Genomic DNA, 26,185 nt, shown 5'->3' on the forward strand with positions numbered 1-26,185 from the left:
TTTGCTGGAAGGATTTAGTATAGAACAACGACGATAAAGATTGCAACTTTTGGTATCTGATAAAAAAAAGGCTTGCCCCTACCGGAAGTAGCGTGACGTAGTCAGTTGAACATATACGCAAAGTTCCCTATTGTTTACAATGATGGCCGCATGAAGTGAGAGAGATTCGGACCGAGAAAGCGACAATTTCCCCATAAATTTGAGCGAGGATGAAAGATTTGTGGATGAGTAAAGTGCAAGTGAAGGACTAGTGGGGAGTTGAAGCTATTCAGATAGGGAAGATGCTGTGAGAGCCGGGGGTGACCTGATATTCAGCTGGGAATGACTACAACAGTAAATAAACACAAGACATATATATACTCTATTAGCCACAACACAACCAGGCTTATATTTAACATGCCACAAATTAATCCTGCATAAAAACACCTGCGTGTTTGTTACGCTAGCTCCTAGCTCCTCTGCTAGCTCCTAGCTCCATAGAACACGCCAATACAATTCAAACACCTGATCAACACACACAATCACTCAGCCCAGAAGACCGTTCACCTAACCCAAGGTTCATAAAGCTTATATATTTTTAAAAAGTTACGTACGTGACGCGCACATACGGTCAAGCTATCAAATGTTTAGCAGCCAAGGCTGCATACTCACGGTACCTGATATTCAGCTGGGAATGACTACAACAGTAAATAAACACAAGACATATATATACTCTATTAGCCACAACACAACCAGGCTTATATTTAATATGCCACAAATTAATCCTGCATAAAAACACCTGCGTGTTTGTTATGCTAGCTCCTAGCTCCTATGCTAGCTCCTAGCCCAATAGAACACGCCAATACAATTCAAACACCTGATCAACACACACAATCACTCAGCCCAAAAGACCGTTCACCTAACCCAAGGTTCATAAAGCTTATATATTTTTAAAAAGTTACGTACATACGCAAAAAAAAGTTGCGCACATACGGTCAAGCGATCAAATGTTTAGAAGCCAAAGCTGCATACTCACAGTAGCACGTCTGCGTCTTTGTCATCCAAATCAAAGTAATCCTGGTAAGAGTCTGTGTTGTCCCAGTTCTCTACAGGCGTCTGTGTATCGAAGTCAAAAGTCCTCCTGGTTAGAGTCTCTGTTATCCGAGTTCTTCCATCTTGACTGCATCTTTCGGGAATGTAAACAAAGAAGCGCCGGCTGTGTACTGTTGTTGCTGACTACGTTCGAAAAATACGTCCATTTCGCACCGACAACTTTCTTCTTTGCTTGCTCAGCTTCCTTCTCCATAATGCAATGAACATAATTGCAACAGATTCACGAACACAGATGTCCAGAATACTGTGGAATTATGAAATGAAAACAGAGCTTTTTCGTATTGGCTTCAATGTGGAAGGCATACCCGTGTTCGCCGGTCTACGTCACGCGCATACGTCATCCTCAGAGGCGTTTCGAACCGGAAGTTTAGCGGCAAATTTAAAATGTCACTTTATAAGTTAACCCGGCCGTATTGGCATGTGTTATAATGTTAAGATTTCATCATTGATATATAAACTATCAGATTGCGTGGTCGGTAGTAGTGGCTTTCAGTAGGCCTTTAATGTGCTCAATTGAATAGACTACACAACAATGTGTTTTTTTCAAGTTTAGATTGAGGTATGTTGTTTCTTAATGGGGAAAGACGGTAATGTATCTTGTTTACATTTTGGCATTCAAGCTAGCGCGCTGGCGCCAGTCGGTCCGTGAGTTTATCAAAGTGCAGTTTTCCATCTCGGTTTTTCGATCATTTTAATTCAAAACGGTAGAGCGACCGTCGGGAGTTTCACCGCAGTCGTCGTTATTACCGTTTATCGTTACTTCCCTATTTGGGTGCTTTGCTGGGACAAATGAAACTGGGTGTTGCCCACTGGCCGCCTCTTGAGGGCACATGCTGTAGCTTCACTACACACAGTGAAATATGTCAAGAATGTGTATCTTAATAATGTTGATGATTATCAACAGCTAATAAATACAACTCATTATTTCTTCAAAATGTTCAAATTGTCTAAAAGTTAAATATTGTAAACTACTGCACTGCAAAAAGTGAAATCTAAGTAAGATTAAATATCTCAAATAAGGGTGATATTTGCTTATTTTCTGTCTGGTAAGATAATTCTTCTCACTAAGCAGATTTTATGTTAGTTTTTTACTTGTTTTAAAGGCCTACTGAAAGCCACTACTAGCGACCACGCAGTCTGATAGTTTATATATCAATGATGAAATCTTAACATTGCAACACATGCCAATACGGCCGGGTTAACTTATAAAGTGACATTTTAAAATTCCCGCCACACTTCCGGTTGAAAAACTCCTTTGGATATGATTTATGCGCGTGACGTCACAAAATCCACGGAAGTGGTTGGACCCCATCGGACCCGATACAAAAACCTCTTTTCTTCGACAAAATTCCACAGTATTCTGGACATCTGTGTTGGTGAATCTTTTGCAATTTGTTTAATGAACAATGGAGGCTGCAAAGAAGAACGTTGTAGGTGGGATCGATCGGTGTCTTAGCGGCTAAGTACAATACTTACAGCAACACAACGAGAACTACTTACCCTGATAGCAGACGCCTAGCCGATGCTTGCCGCCAAACCCACGGATGAAGTCCTTCGTCGCACCGTCGATCGCTGGAACGCAGGTGAGCACGGCTGTTGATGGGAAGATGAGGGCTGGCTGGCGTAGGTGGAGCGCTAATGTTTTTAGCATAGTTCTGTGAGGTCCGGTTGCTAAGTTGCTAAATTAGCCTTAGCGTCGTTAGCAAAAGCATTGTTAAGCCTTACCAGGCGGAGAATTTTTAACCGTGTAGTTACATGTACATGGTTTAATAGTATTGTTGATCTTCTGTCTATCCTTCCAGTCAGGGATTTATTTATTTAGTTTCTATCTTCATTTGAGAACAATGCTATCACGTTAGCTCAGTAGCTCAGTGTGTCACCGATGTATTGTCGTTGAGATAAAAGTTACTTTAAATGTCCATTTCGCGTGCTCGACTCTCATTTTCAAGAGGATATAGTATCCGAGGTGGTTTAAAATACAAATCCGTGATCCACAATAGAAAAAGGAGAGAGTGTGGAATCCAATGAGCCAGCTTGTACCTAAGTTACGGTCAGAGCGAAAAAAGATACGTCCATCACTGCCTCTCAAGTCCTTCACTGTAACGTTCCTCATTTACGAATCTTTCATCCTCGCTCAAATTAATGGGGTAATCATCACTTTCTCGGTCCGAATCTCTCTCGCTCCATTGTAAACAAAGGAAAATTGTGAGGAATACTAGCTCCTGTGACGTCACGCTACTTCCGGTACAGGCAAGGCTTTTTTTTTTATCAGCGAGCAAAAGTTGCGAACTTTATCGTCGATTTTCTCTACTAAATCCTTTCAGCAAAAATATGGCAATATCGCGAAATTATCAAGTATGACACATAGAATGGATCTGCTATTCCCGTTTAAATAAAAAAAAATTATTTCAGTAGGCCTTTAAGTGTTTTGCTCCTAAATGATCTCAGTAAGATATTACAGCTTGTTGCTGAGATTTGATGAGCTATATTGACTAAAACATGCTTGAAACTAGAATATCAAGTGTTGCAAAGCTGTGTCATCAACACTCACAAGTATAAAACTACTTTTTTAAAGTCATTTCTTATTTCAAGCATGGAATAAAAAATCATGACTTTTGACACAATTGTGTCTCATAATTAAAACAGATGACAGCCAAATGGACTTTGCTGTTTTATTTTCAATGAAACAATAGAAAAGATGTACTCTTATAGTAGTACAGTTGGCACAGTACAGTAAACTGACAGTTAATATTTAAACATTTAACATTTCAAACAATTTTGAACAGAAATAGTTCATGCACATTCAGGTAAATTCTTCAAAATTACAATTAAATAAATAAATATATATATATATATATACACCGTATTTTCCGCACCATAAGGCGCCCCGTGTTATTAGCCGCACGTTCAATGAACGGCATATTTCAAAACTTTGTTTACCTATTAGCCGCCCCGTGCTATTAGCCGCACCTACGCTGCGCTAAAGGGAATGTCAACAAAACAGTCAGATAGGTCAGTCAAACTTTAATAATATATTACAAACCAGCGTTCTAACAACTCTGTTCACTCCCAAAATGTAATGTGCAAATGTGCAATCACAAAAATAGTAACACTCAAAATAGTGCAGAGCAATAGCAACATCAATAACTCAACGTTGCTCATACGTTAATGTCACACGACACACAAAATAAACTTTTAAAGCTCACTTTCTGAAGTTATTACTCATCCACAAATCCCTCGAATTCTTCTTCTTCGGTGTGCTTCACTTGTTTTTTGACACCATCTGTGAAGTGGACACGCATGCAGTCGTAGATCAACAGGGATGGAGCTGCGTGAAAAAAGTCACCCGGTGTCTTCGCGTAAACGTCTATCAACCACTCGCTCATCTTTTCTTCATCCATCCATCCCTTCGAGTTAGCTTTTATGATGACGCCGGCTGGAAAGTTCTCTTTTGGCAAGGTCTTCCTTTTGAATATCACCGTGGGTGGAAGTTTCTGGCCGTTAGCATGGCAAGCTAGAACCACGGTGAAGGACGACTTCTCATTCCCTGTGGTGCGAATATTCACCGTACGTGTTCCCGTTGTATCCACAGTGCGGTTCACAGGAATATCAAAAGTCAGTGGAACCTTGTACGCGTGTCTCTTAGTAGGAGCCATTTTGTGGTCTTTACAGAAACACACAAATGAAATGAAACGTAATATCCGCGCGCTTCTTCTACGGGGGAGGGTGCGGTTGCTTACAGTAGAAGAAGAAGCGCTTCCTCTTCTATGGGGCGGTTGCTTACCGTAGAAGAAGAAGCGCTTCCTCTTCTACGGGGAAAAAAGATGGCGGCTGTTTACCGTAGTTGCGAGACCTAAACTTTATGAAAATGAATATTAATATTAATCCATATATAAGGCGCACCGGGTTATTAGCCGCACTGTCAGCTTTTGAGAAAAATTGTGGTTTTTAGGTGCGGCTTATGGTGCGGAAAATACGGTATTCCTTGCGCACTAATTGACTGAAAGAGCACGCACTTGGCGCGATGATGTCATGTTATCCATGGAAAAATGCCTTTTTAGACCATATGATTTGCCTGAGCGGCTAGGAGACCCCGAGAGTAACAAGCGCTTGCCTTGTTGCCTTTCCATTAAGAACAATAAATTAGTTTTTAGTGTAAGTTTGCTGGTTTCAAGAAATGTAATGCCGAGCGCATATCATTATGTCAAGATAATGGCACTAGCATTTACTTCATTTAAGAATATTTTTCAACATATTGAGAAAAAAGGTCTCGTATTTGTTTTTTCTCTCAAGAAAAGTGCACTTATTAGTGAGAATATACTTATTTTAAGGTATTTTTGGGTTCATTGAGGTTAGCTAATTTTACTTGTTTTGGAAAGTCTTGACAGGCCAAATTTTCTTGTTCTATTGGCAGATCATTTTGCTTAGTTCAAGTAAAATAAAATACCCCTAATGTTTATATTTTTTTCCCCCTTGTTTTTGAACACTGACTTTTTGCAGTGTGGTTCAGGCTCAAAGCAGCAAATAGACTGCAAAAACTTTCTTAGCCTTAAATTGGTAACTTAGTCTGAATTGAATTCCTAAACTCCAATAACTTTAGCACTATATACAAATGTATCACAATGTGCCTGTCAGTTTTGATGAGGGACTTCCTAAATATTAGCATGCACTGTAACCTTTTGATGCTTCCCACACATTTTGATTACAGCTTACCTTCTCTTCCCCTCTCCCCAGGAGCCGTTGGGGCCCAGTCCCTGTTCGCCATGCCTCGGCGGCCTGGCTATGGCACCATGGGAAAGCCCATCAAGCTGCTGGCCAATTGCTTCCAGGTGGAGATCCCCAAGATGGATGTCTACCTTTACGAGGTGGACATCAAGCCTGACAAGTGCCCTCGACGAGTTAACCGGTAGCGTGCAACTCCCAGAAACTATCCGTGTTTTGTTTTATTGGGGGATGTCAATGCGCTTGGTTGTCTGTTACAGGGAGGTGGTGGACTCCATGGTGCAGCACTTTAAGGTGACCATCTTTGGGGATCGCAGGCCGGTCTACGATGGCAAGAGGAGTCTGTACACAGCCAACCCTCTGCCTGTGGCACCTACAGGGGTAAGATGGAGTACTATATCTACATCTACACTGAGTATAGTCTAAATGCGTTTTACCATGGTCTCTAGTTTATTTCATCAAATAGTCATATGTTTAAACAGAAGGATGTTTATGCATGTCAAAAATCCTTTATATGGGATGCGCTCCAGGCCGTCTGCGGCCCAGAGAGGGACACGCGGTAGAAAAATAATGGATGGATGACAAGTAGTGCTGTCCCGATCTGATATTGATATCAGGAAAAACAAGTAGGGGATTATATCGGCTTGCATGTAAAATGTCCTAAATAAATAGGGATGATACTCGAAACCGGTTTTCTCGGTTGTTCGATAAGAAAAGAACCGAGTCCTCGGACTCGAATCCCTTTTTGAGAACCGGTACCCGTTATCGAGACCACTATAGTAAAGAAAAAGAGTTGGTTCTTTATTCGAATCCCTGGGAACGAATCCCGTCCCGACCAGAAATGCTCCGTGGGACATCACAAGAAATGGCGTCACGTAGCTCAGTCATTAGGCGCAGATAGCGAAAGCAGGAAAAAAATGGACGGTAAAAAGCGCTCCAAGGTGTAATAAAGTTCAAAACAAAAGGTATAATCCAATGAATAACTTTACTGAGAGATTTGAGCAGGGTACAAACACATGGCGAACACTTTTACGACCAACCGGAAACATAGCAACCAGGCTAGCAACGCACCTCCTTTACGACAGCTGGCGCAACGTTCTTAAAACAACCGCAGCACATATGACATCTCCCTTTTTTAACTTTCGTCTTTCTTTCCTTGTAAACAAAACAAAATCACACTGTAGATGTGTTGTCTGTGTAATTATAAATAATGCAGACGAGGCGTGTTGGCTGAGTTCTTGACGTGTACTTTCACAGCGTGCTCATTCTTAGCTGGCGGGTGACGATATGCAACAACACATTTTGGGGCTACCGCGCATGCTCATCACTCCCGTTGCATGCTGGGTAGTGTAGTTGTTATTTTCCCTAGCTCATAACATCTTTCCCCCTATAAGGAAATAATGTTAACTCAAAGTGTATTTCTTTTTTTTAGCTTTAACTTTTCATTTTTTTTAGCATTGTATCCACATTTGCAAACAACTTTTCTCTTCATAGAATTTTCTTTCAATAAAGAAATAAAGTGCAAAAATGTCAAAGCATCATAACAAACAGTTATGTCAAATAGCAGCAGAATTGCACTTTTTATTTTCAGTTTTGTGCACAAGGGACTGATTTTATTTAACACTATATTATTATTTATACACCTATAGTGGTCACAGAGACAGGTTGTTTTTGTGTTACTGTATATATTTGTTTTTCTGAAAAAATCCCACTTAATATACTTTGGGTAACAACAGTCAATATTTATTTATTTTATTTTATTTTTTTAGGGGGGTAACAGTCAATATTTATTTATTAGATTAAATTGTTTTCTTATATAATAAAAGTGACCTTTTGTTAAACCAAATATTGTGTTTTTTTCCATATACAACCACCTATCTGGACTCCATAAGAGAATCGATAAGGAATCTGTTCGATAAGAGGATTCGATAATAGACTCGAACTCGATAATTTCTTATCAAACATCATCCCTATAAATAAACTCTTTAATACAGCGCATTTACTTGTGCAAATACAGCCAGTTAACATCTAAATGTCCTCCCATAAGCACACAAGGTTGGTCATTACTTGTGTTTTAGTGAAATCGTTTACAAAAGGTAAACGCGATGGGAGCGAGCAGCTACACGGCTTCTTAGCACACCAGCCAGACGTACCACATTAAAGTGTCTTTAATTGAACAATATTCATTTGTCAATACGAACATCTTTCAAATGATTACTAACCCTAACCCTGAACTCAAATTTATAATAAATAATTCACCCCAAAATACCCTACCCTAATATCCTACTGTGCAATATTACCCTTCGAGTTATTACTCCGGTACTCTTGTCTTGTTCTGTATATTGTACAGTATTTTGTATATTGTTTTGTATGTTGTACAGGATTGCTTATTATTTTTATTGGATAGTAGTCTGTTTATTTAAATTCTTATTTTTTATCTTTATTACCTCTTGTGTAATTTATTTTCATCCCATATTTGTTTCTACTACCGCACCTTAAGTTGGAGTCCTTAATCTCGTTATATGCAAATATAATGACAATAAAGTCCATTCTATTATTGTTGCATATTACTTACAGATACAAAGTCTCCAAGTTAGAAGCGTCTTAGAAAGTATCCAGTAACAAACGTGTCCGTACCTTTCGAATTACTGCATCATGAGCTTAACTTGAATATTTTGGCCAAACAATTGCCACTCCACTTCAATTTAAAAACAGTATAAGTCCCTTTGCAGACAGTTAACAAGGAATAGGTCAGTATTTTTCATACCTACCTTTTAGGGATGTATACCATTCTGGACCGTTAAGATTCTGGACAGATGATATGGCGATCGGTATTTAGTTTTATCCGGTTGACCGTAGTAATTATGGCACACAGTCACATTCACTTCAGTTGCCACGGCGATGCATCGAAAATCAGCGTGTGTTATTCACAAATAAGGAAGCAACACCAGACAAAAGTTTATAACACAACAATATTTACTCCTCAAAAGTCCCAGCTTAAAGTGAACCCGCTTTACTCACTACTGTTGCTACCGTGATTCAGCGATCCAGTCTTCCACAGGAAAATAATCCACTCAAAAAGTGAAAAATTGAAGTAGGCCTGGGCGATATATGGAATATACTCGATACATCGCAGGTTTGTCTCTGTGCGATATAGAAAATTACTATATCGTGATATAGTATAGAGCAGCCACGGCCCGGTACCGGTCCGTGCATCGATTGGTACCGGGCCGCACAAGAAATTAAACAAAAAAACAACAAAAAAACATTTTTTAAATTAATTTTTTTATTAAATCAACATAAAAAACACAAGATACACTTACAATTAGTGCACCAACCCAAAAAACCTTCTCCCCCATTTATACTCATTCACACTCATTCGCACAAAAGGGTCGTTTCTTTTTGTTATTAATATTTCTGGTTCCTACATTATATATCAATATAGATCAATACAGTCTGCAGGGATACAGTCCGTAAGCACACATGATTGTATTTTTTTATGACAAAAAAAATAAATTAAAAAAAATACCATACCCCCCAACCCCCCGCCCCCAAACCCTCAAGCGTTGACCGGTCCGCAGTTACAAAAAGGTTGGGGACCACTGGTATAGAGTATACGTTCTTACGCAGTTGCTTTTAGCGGCGGGCATTACACTACATGTTTTTCTCGCTCTTTGTCGTCTCTCCTTCTCACAGAGACACGTCTTACATACGTCACATACTGTCGCACGTGCAACGTCATACACCCTCGCCAAGCAGGGGGTCCATCGTCTGGCGGTGGTTTGGCTTCAAGCGGGAAGATGTTGAACATACAACAGTAATATGTCAAGTATGCGTTGCTACAAAAAGTAGCATTACCGCTAATGTGTAGCATCATTTGAAAAGTCACCCGCTAGAGAATGAAGAGTGCTTGAAACTCCGCATGTCAACATCTTCGGCCGGTGCCACACCCACATAATGCCCAAGCAACCATTTCCAGATCAACACCGTTTGACAAAAATAGTCAACAACAGAAGGAGATAACGTCCGCAGGAACCTACCACATAGTGAAGGACATACACTATTTGATGTCCTATTATGCAGCTCATTTTTATTTGACACTTATTGAAATATCTTGTGTGACATCATGCACAAAAGTGCACTTTATTTGTTTTCAACTATTGTAGTGGCGTTCTGTACAAAAAGTGCACTCTAATTTAGTGTTGTTTTGATATGTCATCTTAGTGACATCATGCACAAAAGTGCACTAATAGCTTGTTTTAAAATGTCTCTGACAATCTTGCACTTTCTGTTTTGGAAATGACATGAATGTTTGTGCCACTGCTTAATAACTGTTTCATAAATACACTTTTAGTTGTGATTTCCCTCTCTGCATGAAAGTTTAAAAGTAGCATATATTAATGCAGTATGAAGAAGAATGTTTTAATGTAGACACATAGAATCATCATACTGCTGTGATTATATGCATCAAGTGTTCATTCAAGGCTAAGGCAAAATATCCACATACTTATGGTGTATCGTGACATGGACTAAACATATCCACATATATATGGTGTATCGTGACATGGACTAAACATATCCACATATATATGGTGTATCGTGACATGGACTAAACATATCCACATATATATGGTGTATCGTGACATGGACTAAACATATCCACATATATATGGTGTATCGTGACATGGACTAAACATATCCACATATATATGGTGTATCGTGACATGGACTAAACATATCCACATATATATGGTGTATCGTGACATGGACTAAACATATCCACATATATATGGTGTATCGTGACATGGACTAAACATATCCACATATATATGGTGTATCGTGACATGGACTAAACATATCCACATATATATGGTGTATCGTGACATGGCCTAAACATATCCACATATATATGGTGTATCGTGACATGGACTAAACATATCCACATATATATGGTGTATCGTGACATGGACTAAATATATCCACATATATATGGTGTATCGTGACATGGACTAAACATATCCACATATATATGGTGTATCGTGACATGGACTAAACATATCCACATATATATGGTGTATCGTGACATGGACTAAACATATCCACATATATATGGTGTATCGTGACATGGACTAAACATATCCACATATATATGGTGTATCGTGACATGGACTAAACATATCCACATATATATGGTGTATCGTGACATGAACTAAACATATCCACATATTAATAAAAGGCCATATTGCCCAGCCCTAAATTGAAGTAACATCCATCCATCCATCCATTTTCTATCAATCAATCAATGTTTATTTATATAGCCCTAAATCACAAGTGTCTCAAAGGGCTGTACAAGCCACAACGACATCCTCGGTACAGAGCCCACATACCTACCGCTTGTAACATAATCATTCAATTTATAAATGTTCCTCTGAAGCAAGATAGCATCCGCTGACAGGTCTCTATATATTTGATATGATGTATCATATAATCATATATCAGGTGTAAAATGTGTCATTTAAAAGGTCTGCATATTTATGCCATACCTAAATCTTTCCGTTTGAGTGTAATGAATAAAAGCACAGTGGTGGATCTGTGTGGTCTTTACAAGATGATGACATAAGAACTACCTTGCACTGTAGCCCTTTAAGACTTAAAAAGCAGGTGTAAAGGGAAGACTTCCCTGCTGTGAGATGTTACATCATGTTGATGGTGTACAATCTTTGTGCTAATGAAAATGGTCATCAAAAAATTCATTTTTTCACATCTTTATTAGATAGATAGTACTTTATTGATTCCTTCAAGAGAGTTCCCTCAGGAAAATTACACCAAATACATTTAGTACTGATGAATGCCGGTATCTATAAGGAATATCAATATTGGTTTCGGTGTGGATAAAATCCTAACGATATACATCCCTCCCAACCATTGTTCACTGAGTAATGTCTCTTGATCAAGTTTATATCAACATTGCACACTACAAACTAATACAAGTCTGTGTTTATTCCTGCTGATACCATATAGGATCAATATCCGTATAGGACAATACTCAAGGCTCCAATATTGGTATCGTATCGGAAGTGAAAAAGTTGTATCGGGACACCCCTAATGACCAGCGCTTGCTGTTTTTAAGGTCATGTTGCAGTAACGCAAATCAAAGATCCTTAAAACCTCTAAAGTAGGGATGTCCGATAATGGCTTTTTGCCGATATCCGATATTCCGATATTGTCCAACTCTTTAATTACCGATACCGATATCAACCGATATATGCAGTCGTGGAATTAACACATTATTATGCCTAATTTGGACAACCATGTATGGTGAAGATAAGGTACTTTTTAAAAATAAAAAATAAAAAAAGATAACTAAATTAAAAACATTTTCTTGAATAAAAAAGAAAGTAAAACAATATAAAAACCGTTACATAGAAACTAGTAATGAATGAAAATGAGTAAAATTAACTGTTAAAGGTTAGTACTATTAGTGGAGCAGCAGCACGCACAATCATGTGTGCTTACGGACTGTATCCCTTGCAGACTTTATTGATATATATTGATATATAATGTAGGAACCAGAATATTGATAACAGAAAGAAATGGGGGGAGGGAGGTTTTTTGGGTTGGTGCACTAATTGTAAGTGTATCTTGTGTTTTTTATGTGGATTTAATTTAAAAAAAAAAAAAAAAAAAAACCTGATACAGATAATAAAAAAAACGATACCGATAATTTCCGATATTACATTTTAATGCATTTATCGGCCGACAGGCCGATATTATCGGACATCCCTACTATCCCTAAAGGCTTAGTGGCCACATGCGTGGACAGCACCTTTTAGCTCTTATTTCCAAAATTGTGTACACTACTGAATTGGGGTCTTATGGCCGCTTATGTGGACACTTATACTGCCATCTGGTGGTGTCAGAAGAGTATAACATACAATGGAATTTGGAAAAAAATGTGTAAAAATAAGAATTAGCATGTCACTAAACATGAAGTACACGTTTGTGTACTTATGGACTAACTACATCATATCAAAAGATGATTCTTAGTTTTTATTCTAATTAGGGTCCAATAAACACAATTAGCAAAAATAAATAAAAAAGCATGTAAACAAACCGCTTGGGCCTTAAGAATAATAAAATGTATTCTTTAGGGGTGTAACGGTACACAAAAATTTCGGTTCGGTACGTACCTCGGGTTAGAGGTCACGGTTTGGTTCGTTTTCGGTACAGTAAGAAAACAACAAAATATAAATTTTTTGGTTATTTATTTACCAAATTTGCAAAATCTTCCACCAAAAATATTTTTCTTAGTGGAATATTTGATGTAAAGTAATGGGAACCTTGGATAGGTCAATAATTCATAATAACATTGATTTTGATTCAATATTATGTTTTGAGCAATGACAGTTTGAAAGAAAAAAAAAGAGCTTTGTTTTATTAGTCAACATTGCAACTTTTTCTAAATTACATTTAAAGGCCTACTGAAATTAAATTTTATTTATTTAAACGGGGATAGCAGATCCATTCTATGTGTCATACTTGATCATTTCGCGATATTGCCATATTTTTGCTGAAAGGATTTAGTAGAGAACATCGACGATAAAGTTCGCAACTTTTGGTCGCTGATAAAAAAATGCCTTGCCTGTACCGGAAGTAGCGTGACGTCACAGGTTGAAAGGCTCCTCACATTTCCCCATTGTTTACACCAGCAGCGAGAGCGATTCGGACCGAGAAAGCGAGGATTACCCCATTAATTTGGGCCAGGATGAAAGATTCGTGGATGAGGAACGTCAGAGTGAAGGACTAGAGTGCAGTGCAGGACGCATCTTTTTTCGCTCTGACCGTAACTTAGGTACAAGCTGGCTCATTGGATTCCACACTCTCTCCTTTTTCTATTGTGGATCACGGATTTGTATTTCAAACCACCTCGGATACTATATCCTCTTGAAAATGAGAGTCGAGAACGCGAAATGGACATTCACAGTGACTTTTATCTCCACGACAATACATCGGCGAAACACTTTAGCTACGGAGCTAACGTGATAGCATCGGGCTCAAATGCAGATAGAAACAAAATAAATAAACCCCTGACTGGAAGGATAGACAGAAAATCAACAATACTATTAAACCATGGACATGTAACTACACGGTTAATGCTTTCCAGCCTGGCGAAGGTTAACAATGCTGTTGCTAACGACGCCATTGAAGCTAACTTAGCAACGGGACCTCACAGAGCTATGCTAAAAACATTAGCTATCCACCTACGCCAGCCAGCCCTCATCTGCTCATCAACACCCGTGCTCACCTGCGTTCCAGCGATCGACGGTGCGACGAAGGACTTCACCCGATCACCGATGCGGTCGGCGGCTAGCGTCGGATAGCGCGTCTGCTATCCACCTCAAAGTCCTCCTGTTTGTGTTGCTGCAGCCAGCCGCTAATACACCGATCCCACCTACAACGTTCTTCTTTGCAGTCTTCATTGTTCATTAAACAAATTGCAAAAGATTCACCAACACAGATGTCCAGAATACTGTGGAATTTTGAGATGAAAACAGAGCTTTTTGTATTGGATTCAATGGTGTCCGAATACTTCCGTTTCAACGATTGACGTCACGCGCATACGTCATCATACATAGACGTTTTCAACCGGAAGTTTAGCGGGAAATTTAAAATTGCACTTCATAAGTTAACCCGGCCGTATTGGCATGTGTTGCAATGTTAAGATTTCATCATTGATGTATAAACTATCAGACTGCGTGGTCGCTAGTAGTGGCTTTCAGTAGGCCTTTAACCTTTTAAGCTTTTTTATTTCACTTTTGTTATGTTTTTGTTTATTTTAATAGTATTTTTAGAATGTGCTGTGGGCCTTTAAAACATTACATGTGGGCCGCAAATGGCCTCCGGGGCACACTTTTGACACCCCTGCTATAGATAATAAAACCTTAAATGTGATAAATCTATGGATAAAAAGCAGAGCCTGGCGACGCATGCGCGTTTATCGTAACTCTCTCTCTCTCTCTGTCTCTGCCCCTCCCTCACCAATGCTGCTGCACGCACAATTTGTTTTGTTTTCAACCCCTTCTTAACCCTGAACGTACATTGAAAATACACGCAACCCTAACTCAAAATGTCGGACATTTGAGGCATTTAAGAAAGTCCGCCCTGACAGCTCCGCAAAAGAGGACAATGTCCGGTGAAAAGAGGACGTATGGTCAGTCTATCCTAGCCCGTTAGCTTCTAGCATGCCGTGTGTTGTGCCTCAGTGTGCATTGTTTACACCAGTGTTTTTCAACCTTTTCTGAGCCTTGGCACATTTTTTTTAATTGAAAAAAATCCAGAGGCACACCGCGAGCAGAAAACATAAAAAAAATGAAACTCAGCAGCCGATATTGACAATAAAAAGTCGTTCTCGCAATTGTTGGATATGAATTCAAACCATAACCACCCATGCATCACTATAGCTCTTGTCTCAAAGTAGGTGTACTGTCACAACCTGTCACATGACGCTGTGACTTATTTTGAGTTGTTTGCTGTTTTCCTGTGTGTAGTGTTTTAGTTCTTGTCTTGCGCTCCTATTTTGGTGTACGGATGTACTTTGTGGACGCTGTCTGCTCCACACGCTGTAAGTCTTTGCTGTCATCCAGCATTCTGTTTTTGTTTACTTTGCAGCCAGTTCAGTTTTAGTTTCGTTTTGCGTAGCCATCCTTAAGCTTCAATACCTTTTCTTAGTGGCACTCGCCTTTTGTTTATTTTTGGTTTACGCATTAGATACCTTTTTACCTGCACGCTGCCTCCCGCATATTGTGATCACGACAAACTGTGTTCCCGACATCTGCAAAGCAATTAGCTACCTGCTGCCACTTACTGATATGCCGAACTCTAGACAGTACAGACACTCAACAACGGCACATTATTTGTGGATTATAATTTCTGGTTTGCATAAAATATTTTTAACCCAATTAGGTGAAATTACATAATGTCCCACGGCACACCAAACAATATCTCACGGTACACTAGTGTGCTGCGGCACAGTGGTTGAAAAACACTGGTTTACACAACGTGCGTTACGCTACTTAATATGTCCGTGTGGAAACTCGTTCGGTACTGTCGTAGAATTTCTGACCTTTTGACCTATATTTCTTGTCTTTTAAGAATGTCCGCTCATGTTCAATTCTCTTCTATTTTGTGCCATTGAATGGACCAGTTGTGGGACAAAGGTGAATATGGAGTTATGCCAACCTGTCTACAGAATGGTTAGATTTTCCAAATATGACTAAGAGATACAAGGTTGTTTTGGAACAGACAAAACCAAATCACAACAATCGTGACGCATTTAGATAACAAACAATGACGCACAAGAGACATATAAAAAATGGCAGAAGACCGGAACTCGAGAGTGATTTTGGCTTGTGTGTGTCTTGTTTGCTCCGGAGTAACATGTGGTCTGTCTGCACGGCCAACTTAATTCAACCTGCACTTCTGATAATGGGTAAATACATTTGTTGTACTAAACTACTTTTGTTGCCTGTTTAAGCTTCGGACAATCCACTACAGTACACCTCCGAACCGAACCGGAACCCCCGTACCGAAACGGTTCCATACAAATACACGTACCTTTACACCCCTAGTAATCTTTGATTTAATTAATCAAATCAAAGATTGTCCATATGACAGAAATGCTCTGCTTTAAATAAAAAATACTGCAGAAACTTATGTCACAGATCCTTTACTGTATATCCTCCTGACAAGCAGTGTCCTCTGTAGTGAACATTTGTGTTTTGCATGAGGGGATATATTTGTACTGGAATAGCCAAAAAACACATGTCCACTGCAGAGGATGCTGATTACCAACAGTTATGGCAAGTTATGCGTGTTTTCAGGAATCTGATGTTAAAACACTCGTTTTTGGAACTACACTCGCATGCTAATTTATTCCTCGATGCTGTCCGGCCTCTGATTCCTTTTTTGGCCGTCCCTCTCAGGTGGACCTGGATGTCACTCTGCCAGGTGAGGGGGGCAAAGACCGACCCTTCAAAGTTTCCATCAAGTTCGTGTCCCTGGTCAGCTGGCACATGCTCCACGAGGTGCTGACGGGCCGCAGCGTGGCCGAGCCCCTGGAACTAGACAAGCCCATCAGCACCAACCCTGTGCATGCTGTAGACGTGGTGCTGAGACACCTGCCATCCATGAAGTGAGTTTGGCCTTCTTTTTTTTTTTTTACTTCCTTCAAGTCACACAATTCCATTGTGTCATAGAGCTCAGGGCAAAAAGTACTTTCTTTTGTGTCCAGAAGTCATTGCCTGTTTCTGCCAGCTTCATCCTCAGATGACAGATTTAAAAAGAGGAACAAAATCCCTGTCACACATGTAGTAAATACTGCCTATCTGCTTGGCATCAATATCAACCCTGCCTTCCCAGCGGAAATCAAACCCGGCTTAAAAGGGATCTCAGTGGGTCCAGCCAGGCCATCTTCTATCCTATATATCACTTTCTTAAGCTGCAACAAAAGCTGGACCGTAAATATTACTGCTGCTTCAATAAAAGAAAATATCTTTTAAAGCATTATTAAAACGCGGCGGTTTCTTATCTTTTATTTGGTTTTGTTTACGGCCGGATCGCTATCACACTGACACATTGTCACATTGGAAATGTACGCCCTTTGCACCTAGATGCCACAATGCAGAATAATAAGAGCCTGATGGACCAGCCAGTGCCACCACCGCCCTCATATCTCTCATGCTATTTACTCTAAACCAGGAGTCACCAACCTTTTTGAAACCAAGAGCTACTTCTTGGGTAGTGATTAATGCGAAGGGCTACCAGTTTGATACACACTTAAATAAATTGCCAGAAATAGCCAATTTGCTCAATTTACCTTTAACTCTATGTTATTATTAATAATGAATTATATTTACACTTAATTAAACGGTTTAAAAGACGAGAAAACACGAAAAAAATGGCAATTAAATTTTGAAACATAGTTTATCTTCAATTTTTGACTCTTTAAAATTCAAAATTCAACCGAAAAAAAGAAGAGAAAAACTAGCTAATTCGAATCTTTTTGAATAAATTAAAAAAAAGAATTTATGGAACATCATTAGTAATTTTTCCTGATTAAGATTAATTTTAGAATTTTGATGACATGTTTTAAATAGGTTAAAATCCAATCTACACTTTGTTAGAATACATAACAAATTGGACCAAGCTATATTTCTAACAAAGACAAATCATTATTTCTTCTAGATTTTCCATTACAAAAATTTTAAGAAATTCAAAAGACTTTGAAATAAGATTAAAATTTGATTCTACAGATTTTCTAGATTTGCCTGAATAATTTTTTTGAATTTTAATCATAATAAGTTTGAAGAAATATTTCACAAATATTCTTTGTCGAAAAAACAGAAGCTAAAATGAAGAATTAAATGAAAATGTATTTATTATTCTTTACAATAAAAATAAAAAAATGTACTTGAACATTGTCAAAATCGTCAGGAAAGAAGAGGAAGGAATTTAAAAGGTAAAAAGGTATAAAAATCCTAAAATCATTTTTAAGGTTGTATTTTTTCTCTAAAATTGTCTTTCTGAAAGTTATAAGAAGCAAAGTAAAAAAAATAATGAATTTATTTAAACAAGTGAAAACCAAGTCTTTAAAATATTTTCTTGGATTTTCAAATTCTATTTGAGTTTTGTCTCTCTTAGAATTAAAAATGTCAGGCAAAGCGAGACCAGCTTGCTAGTAAATAAATAAAATTTAAAAAAATAGAGGCAGCTCACTGCTAAGTGCTGCTATTTGAGCTATTTTTAGAACAGGCCAGCGGGCTACTCATCTGGTCCTTACGGGCTACCTGGTGCCCGCGGGCACCGCGTTGGTGACCCCTGCTCTAAACATTACACTGCTTTTGGGGGCATTATCAAATTGAATGTTATCATTTTTAATGGACTTTGGCACAAATTGCCCTGTGACTGTCTTTCGCTGTCGGGGTTCCATGGACCACTAAGGACTGACATGACTTTGAGCAGTTTTGACTTTGTTTATTTTTCAATAATACTTAGTCTCTTCGGGTCGTTTTTCAGCTCCTCTTCCTGCTCGGTCTTAGGTTCCCTTTTCAGCCTGCCGCGTCGTCTTTGTCTGCCTCTCGCTCTCTTCCGCGCTGCGTCCATTGTTGGCTCTCCAACTCCTTCTGCTGCCCCGTCGTTCTCGGCTGCCGCCCTCTTACACACTTGGAGGAGATTATATAATTGTGCCCAGGTGGGCGATCCACGCACCTGATAATTGTTACGGCGTCGATCCCGGCCACGCCTCCTCGCCGCCATCTTGGAGTCGGCCCAGGCCTGCCCTGCCTCGCTGTCAGTCTGCCGGCCACGCCTCCCCACATGCCCATATTGATCTCAAAAATGTACAACCATGAATACCGTATTTTTCGGACTATAAGGCGCACTTAAAATACTTTCATTTTCTCAAAACTCGACAGTGCGCCTTATAACCCGGTGCGCCTGATGTACCGAATAATTCCGGTTGTGCTAACCGACCTAGAAGCAATTTTATTTGGTGCATGGTGTAATGATAAGTGTGACCAGTAGGGATGATACTCGAAACCGGTTTTCCCGGTTGTTCGATAAGAAAATAACCGAGTCCTCGGACTCTAATCCCTTTTTGAGAACCGGTACCCGTTATCGAGACCACTATAGTAAAGAAAAGAGTTGGTTCTTTATTCGAATCCCTCGGAACGAATCCCTCCCACATGAAATGCTCCGTGTGACATCACAATAAATCAGTCACGTAGCTCAGTCATTAGGCGCAGATAGCGAAAGCAGGAAAACAATGGATGGGAAAAAGCGCTCCAAGGTGTAATAAAGTTCAAAACAAAAGGTATAATCCAATGAATAACTTTACTGAGAGATTTGAGCAGGGTACAAACTCATGAAGAACACTTTTACGACCCACCGGAAACATAGCAACCAGGCTAGCAACGCACCTCCTTTACGGCAGCTGTCGCAACGTTCTTAAAGCAACCGCAGCACATACATATATATACAACACATCTCCCTTTTTGAACTTTTGTTTTTCACACTGTATATCTGTTGTCTGTCTAATTATAAATAATGCAGACGAGGCGTGTTGGCTGAGTTCTTGACGTTTACTTTCACGGGTGACGACATGCAACAACACTTTTCGGGGCTACCGCGCATGCTCGTCACTCCCGTTGCATGATGGGTAGTGTAGTTGTTATATTCCCTACAGGGGTCGGCAACCCAAAATGTTGAAAGAGCCATATTGGACCAAAAATACAAAAACAAATCTGTCTGGAGCCGCAAAAAATTAAAAGCCATATTACATGTGTCATGAGATATACATTTAATTAAGAGGACTTAAAGGAAACTAAATGACCTCAAATATAGCTACAAATGAGACATAATGATGTAATATGTACATATCGCTAGCCTAAATAGCATGTTAGCATCGATTAGCTTGCATTCATGCAGTGACCAAATATGTATGATTAGCACTCCACACAAGTCAATAACATCAACAAAACTCACCTTTGTGCACTCATGTACAACGTTAAAAGTGTGGTGGACAAAATGAGACAGAAAAAGAAGTGGCATAAAACACGTTCTAGAAAGTCGGAGAAAGTTATACATGTAAACAAACTATACGGTGAGTTCAAGGACCGCCAAAATTAGTAGGACAAAACGGCGCTCGCCAAATACTCGAATCAGTGAAGCATATTTAATACAAACAGTGTGATTTATAACAATTAGGGAGGTTTGTGTCATGTTTGTCCTCCTACAGAAACCATACTAAAACAAAAAAATAGATTTTTTTCCCCTCATCTTTTTCCATTCTTCATACATTTTTGAAAAATCTCCAGAGAGCCACTAGGGCGGCGCTAAAGAGCCGCATGCGGCTCTAGAGCCGCAGGTTGCCGACCCCCGACCTAGCTCATAACATCTTTCCTCCTATAAAGAAATAATGTTAACTCAATAAAGTGTATTTCTTTTTTTAGCTTTAACTTTTCATTTTTTAGCATTGTAACCACATTTGCAAATAACTTTTCTCTTCATAGAATTTTCTTTCTTTCTTTAAAGTGCAAAAATGTCAAAGCATCATAAACAGTTATGTCAAATAGCAGCAGAAGTGCACTTTTTAGAGAGCTGTATTATTTCCAGTTTTGTGCCCAAGGGACTGATTTTATTTAACACTATATTATTATTTATACACCTATAGTGATCACAGAGACAGCTTGTTTTTGTGTTACTGTACATATTTGTTTTTCTGAAAAATCCCACTTAATATACTTTGGGTAACAACAGTCAATGTTTATTTATTTTATTTTATTTTTTTAGGGGGGTAACAGTCAATATTTATTTATTTATTAGATTAAATTGTTTTCTTATATAATAAAAGTGAGCTTTTGTTAAACCAAATATTGTGTGTTTTTTTCCATATACAACAACCTATCTGGACTCCATAAGAGAATCGATAAGGAATCGGTTCGATAAGAGGATTCGATAATAGACTCGAACTCGATAATTTCTTATCAAACATCATCCCTAGTGACCAGTAGATGGCAGTCATACATAAGAGATACGTGTAGACTGCAATATGATGCCAGTAAACACCACCAAAACTTGAAATATCTGTAAAGTTGATGTTTATGTCGTACTGTAACAGGAACGTGCTGCTGTGTGAAGAACTATACTATTCACTCATTTATCCTTACTTAAGTTACTGTGAAGAAGTTTGGGGAAATAATTATAAAATCAACATACAATCTTACAAAAACGGCCACTTAGAGTGATCCATAATGTGGGTTCAAGGAGCACACATAGCTTATTTTTAAGGTCAAAACTGTTCAAATGTCCTAAATTAAGAAGAATATTTGACAGGACTTATGATGTTTAAAGCAAGAAGTTATCAATTGCCTGCAAATATTCAAAGTTTATTCATAGAAAGAGATGTGGGGTACAACCTCAGAGGAAAGGAAAAATACAAACACACTTTAGCACTTTAGCACAAGGAAAAGTTTTTGTGTCTCAGTCTGTGGGCTGAAAATATGGACCAGCCTGAGTGATGAACTCAAACACTCTTCAAACATTTAAGGAAATGGTTGGGTATAGTGAGGTCTAGAATGTGAGTATGAATGACTTTATGATATATTGAGGTCATTATAAGCACATTGTTCTGGGCAAATCCAGTTAATGAATGTGAGCAAATGTGGTTCAGAGGAAACTGGATATTAGTTCAAATTAACTACGTAAAAAAGGGGGGGATTCAAAAAGTTTATACTTCTTCCCATTTCCCGTTTGGGGTATGTTTAATTTAATTTAATTTTCTTAATTTAATTACATTTGATTTTTTGTGTGAAATAGTAATATTGCCATTGAGCACAAGACTGTTTTCTGGAGACATGCATGTTTATTATGTACTACATGTATGATATGAAACTGACTATGACTTACTCAATAAACAACAAGGACAAGATTAAAGATTAAAGTACCAATGATTGTCACACACACACTAGATGTGGTGAAATTTGTCCTCTGCATTTGTCCCATCCCCTTGGGGAGCAGTGGGCAGCAGCGGCGCCGCGCCCGGGAATCATTACAAAAAACAACCACCTTTAAGAAAAATTGTAGGATGCGGGGGTCCACTCTGATACATTTTGTACATTAAAGATGCTAAAAGCAATCCAAAGTAATTATTTACTTCACTGCAGTGTTTCCCACACATTCATTTATTTGTGGCAGCCCGCCACGAAAGAATTACGTCAGCCACAAATTTAAAAAAAAAAAAAAATTTTTTTTTTTTTTTTTTTTGTCCTGTCCAGTTTCTCAGGCAAATCATATAGTTGATGTAGATGCCCATATAGGCTGTTCAGATTTACTTTACAAAAGAGAAGTGTAGGATACTTCTCTTGTTGCCTTATTTGTATTTGACCACTACTGTTTTCTGTTTATTTGTTACTGACTGTGGCAGGACACCTCTGCCTCTGTTTCACTTTATGTTGCTGGTAAATAATATGCTTGTAGTAGTAGGCTAAAGTTAAATTCTTTAGTTTGCACTAATTAAAGGGGCAGAGCTTTAAGAGACATTTTAGCTTTTATATTTTATAAGATATATTTTTTGTAAGAACCACAATTAATAAATATATTTTAGTGAATAACTTATTGTTCAAATCTTTATATAAATATGTACATAAAGTGTTGTAATTATATTGTAAAATGGATGGATGGATGGACGTTTAAAACAAAACTGTTATTATTAATTAGTAAGTATACATTTTTTGAGCCTTTTTAGAGAAAATCATATCACTGTAGTAAATTATGCAAATTACTCGATGATGTCATGGTGACCACGCCCATAGCCACGCCCCCACCGCCACAGGTATCTTGGCAGTTTATGGGAAACACTGCACTGTACTAAGTTATCTGACCAAAACATCCACATCTTAGCTTTTTGTGATAGGTGACAAAAGCAAATAGGTATTGGTGTACAGGCATGTACTACACTAAAATGTCTGCAAAAATGTTTCAAACATTCTTTTTTGCATCAAAATATCCCTTTTGTGTTTTTTTAATGAAATAAAAAACAAACAATGTAAACAAAATTTGTTGAACGCTGGCCTCAGCCGTAAGTCCTCACTTTTAGCCCCTTTTTTATTTATTTATTATATATATATTTTTTACTCACTTTTATGATCAGGGGCACCGAAACAAGCTCGCTAGTTAGCATAGTTAGCATCATCTAGCCAGCTTAATTTTTGTGCCTGCGTTCGCTCTCCCAGCCACAAAGTTGACGGCTTTCTACTTTGCTGCTAATCATATTTGGATGATTTGATTGTTGAATGAAACTTTTATTAGTCGATTGCACAGTACAGTACATATTCCGTACAATTGACCACTAAATGGTAACACCCAAATACATTTTTCAACTTGTTTAAGTCGGGGTCCAGGTTAATCAATTCATGGTTACAATCCGAGCACTGTTAGTTTGGAACCAGTTGTACTTATAGTGCAAGGGTGCCCAACATTTTTGGGCCAAAGTAAAAAATGTGCCATTGGGCCGCCGGCCAAGCACGGCAATTTTAACACTACAGTGTTCTGTGGTTACTTTTTGGTTGGCCCGATAAACACAAATTGAAAACAAGTTCCTATATTTTGTACTAATTAAAATGAAAGATGGCAACTAGTTAGCAGTGTTTCCCATAAACTGCCAAGATACCTGTGGCGGTGGGGGCGTGGCTCTGGGCGTAGTCACCATGACATCATCGAGTAATTTGCATAATTTACTACAATGATTTGATTTTCTCTAAAAAGGCTCAAAAAATGTATACTTACTAATTAATAATAACAGTTTTGTTTTAAACGTCCATCCATCCATCCATTTTACAATATAATTACAACACTTTATGTACATATTTATATACAGATTTGAACAATAATTTATTCACTGAAATATATTTATTAATTGTGGTTCTTACAAAAAATATATCTTATAAAATATAAAAGCTAAAATGTCTCAAAGCTCTGCCCCTTTAATTAGTGCATACTAAATAATTTAACTTTAGCCTACTACTACAACCATATTATTTACCAGCAACATAAAGTGAAACAGACGCAGAGGTGTCCTGCCACAGTCAGTAACAAATAAACAGAAAACAGTAGTGGTGGTAGATAGACACAGAGCTTCATCAAACATCACTGAACAAAGAGCTCCAAAAATGTTGAACTTTAGACTGCCATCAGTTTTACTCCCTACACTTAACCATGTGTTTCCTACTGCCTGCAGACTTTGCACCCTTTGTTATATACACATGTTGTGTTTATAATATAAATACATTTAATAAAGTCAAATACAACAACAAGAGAAGTATCCTACACTTCTCTTTTGTAAAGTAAATCTGAACAGCCGATATGGGCATCTACATCAACTATATGATTTGCCTGAGAAGCTGGAGAGGCCAAAAAATAAAAAATAAATAAATATGTATATATATATATATATTTTTAATTTTTAATTTTTTTAATTTCTTTTTTTTTATTTTGTTATTTGTGGCGGACGTAATTCTTTCGTGGCAGGCCGCCACAAATAAATGAATGTGTGGGAAACATTGAGTTAGCATTGCAAGCATTCTATCATGGTGTCCCAAATGTTTTCACTTCCGACACGATACAGATATTGAGCCGATATCAGCAGGGATCATGAATACTTATAGTAGATCAAGTGAAATGAGTCAAACGGAGAACAATGGTAGCTATGAGAAACACTAACCTAGTTATAGAATGGTCTTATGCTGTCTTTAAGTTTAAGTGGCGTGGTAATTGTTTTTGGCGACACCAAGTGATGTCAAAAATGTATTAAGTTGAGCTCATGTGGCAGTAAGTTGAATGACGCGGACACGTTTGTTACTGGACTCTTTCTAATACGCTTCTGACTTGGAGACTTTGTATGTGTAACTGATATGCTACTATAATGATTTAACACTTGTTTATTTTGACAAATGTGCTGATTATTCCGTATGTGTAGCTTGTGTGCTATTGTGTGCTCAGCTGTTATTTAGGCTACTGGGAGTTATCAGTCAAACTTCATTTGTTAAGTACTTTTGATTGCATGTTTACCTTTTGTAAATGATTTGACTTAAATAGAAGTAGTGAGTTTAAAAGGTCAGTATGACTATGTATTACATTTGGAAGCCACCCTTTGGCGGACCAAATGAAACGACTCGGCGGGCCGAATTTGAGGTTGAGAGGTTTGTAAATGGGAATAAATCTAAAAGTAAAATATAGTGTAGAAATGCACACAATTGCAGGAAATGTAGTCTTCGTTTTCCAAATTTTTTCTAATAAATTTTGCTTTCTTTATTTTTTGTCCTCAAAGGGTGCTCACATGTCTGTGTAATCTCTAATACTATAACAGTGTTTTTCAACCACTCTGCTGTGAGATACAGTCTGGTGTGCGGTGGGAGAATATGTAACTTCGCCAATTTGGGTTAAAAATATTTTTTTCAAAGCAGTAATTATAGTCTGCAAATGATGTGTTGTTGTTGAGTGTCGGTGCTGTCTAGAGCTCGGCAGAGTAACCGGGTAATACTCTTCCATATCAGTAGGTGGCAGCAGGTAGCTAATTGCTTTGTAGATGTCGGGAACATGGTTTGTTGTGATCACAATATGCAGACGACAGCGTGCAGGTAAAAAGGCATCTAATGCTTAAACCAAAAATAAAGGCGAGTGCCGCTAAGAAAAGGCATTGAAGCTTAGGGATGGCTATGCAAAACGAAGCTAAAACTGAACTGGTTGCAAAGTAAACAAAAACAGAATGCTGGACGACAGCAAAGACTTACAGCGTGTGGAGCAGACGGCGTCCACA

The 26,185-nt window shown here is 38.3% G+C and overlaps 1 protein-coding gene across 5 annotated transcripts in view; it reads left to right on the forward strand.

The window, feature by feature from the left end:
• Positions 1 to 26,185, forward strand: part of LOC133659714 (protein argonaute-3) — a 103,563-nt gene that overhangs the window by 33,211 nt on the left and 44,167 nt on the right. For all 5 annotated transcript variants that reach the window (XM_062062335.1, XM_062062336.1, XM_062062337.1 and 2 more), the window contains exons 2-4: positions 5,827 to 5,998; positions 6,075 to 6,195; positions 16,797 to 17,005. In XM_062062335.1, coding sequence (XP_061918319.1) covers positions 5,827 to 5,998; positions 6,075 to 6,195; positions 16,797 to 17,005 — 502 coding nt within the window. The remainder of the gene's footprint in view (positions 1 to 5,826; positions 5,999 to 6,074; positions 6,196 to 16,796; positions 17,006 to 26,185) is intronic.

Source organism: Entelurus aequoreus, linkage group LG11 (assembly GCF_033978785.1).
Source record: "Entelurus aequoreus isolate RoL-2023_Sb linkage group LG11, RoL_Eaeq_v1.1, whole genome shotgun sequence".
NCBI classification, from domain to species: Eukaryota; Metazoa; Chordata; class Actinopteri; order Syngnathiformes; family Syngnathidae; genus Entelurus; species Entelurus aequoreus.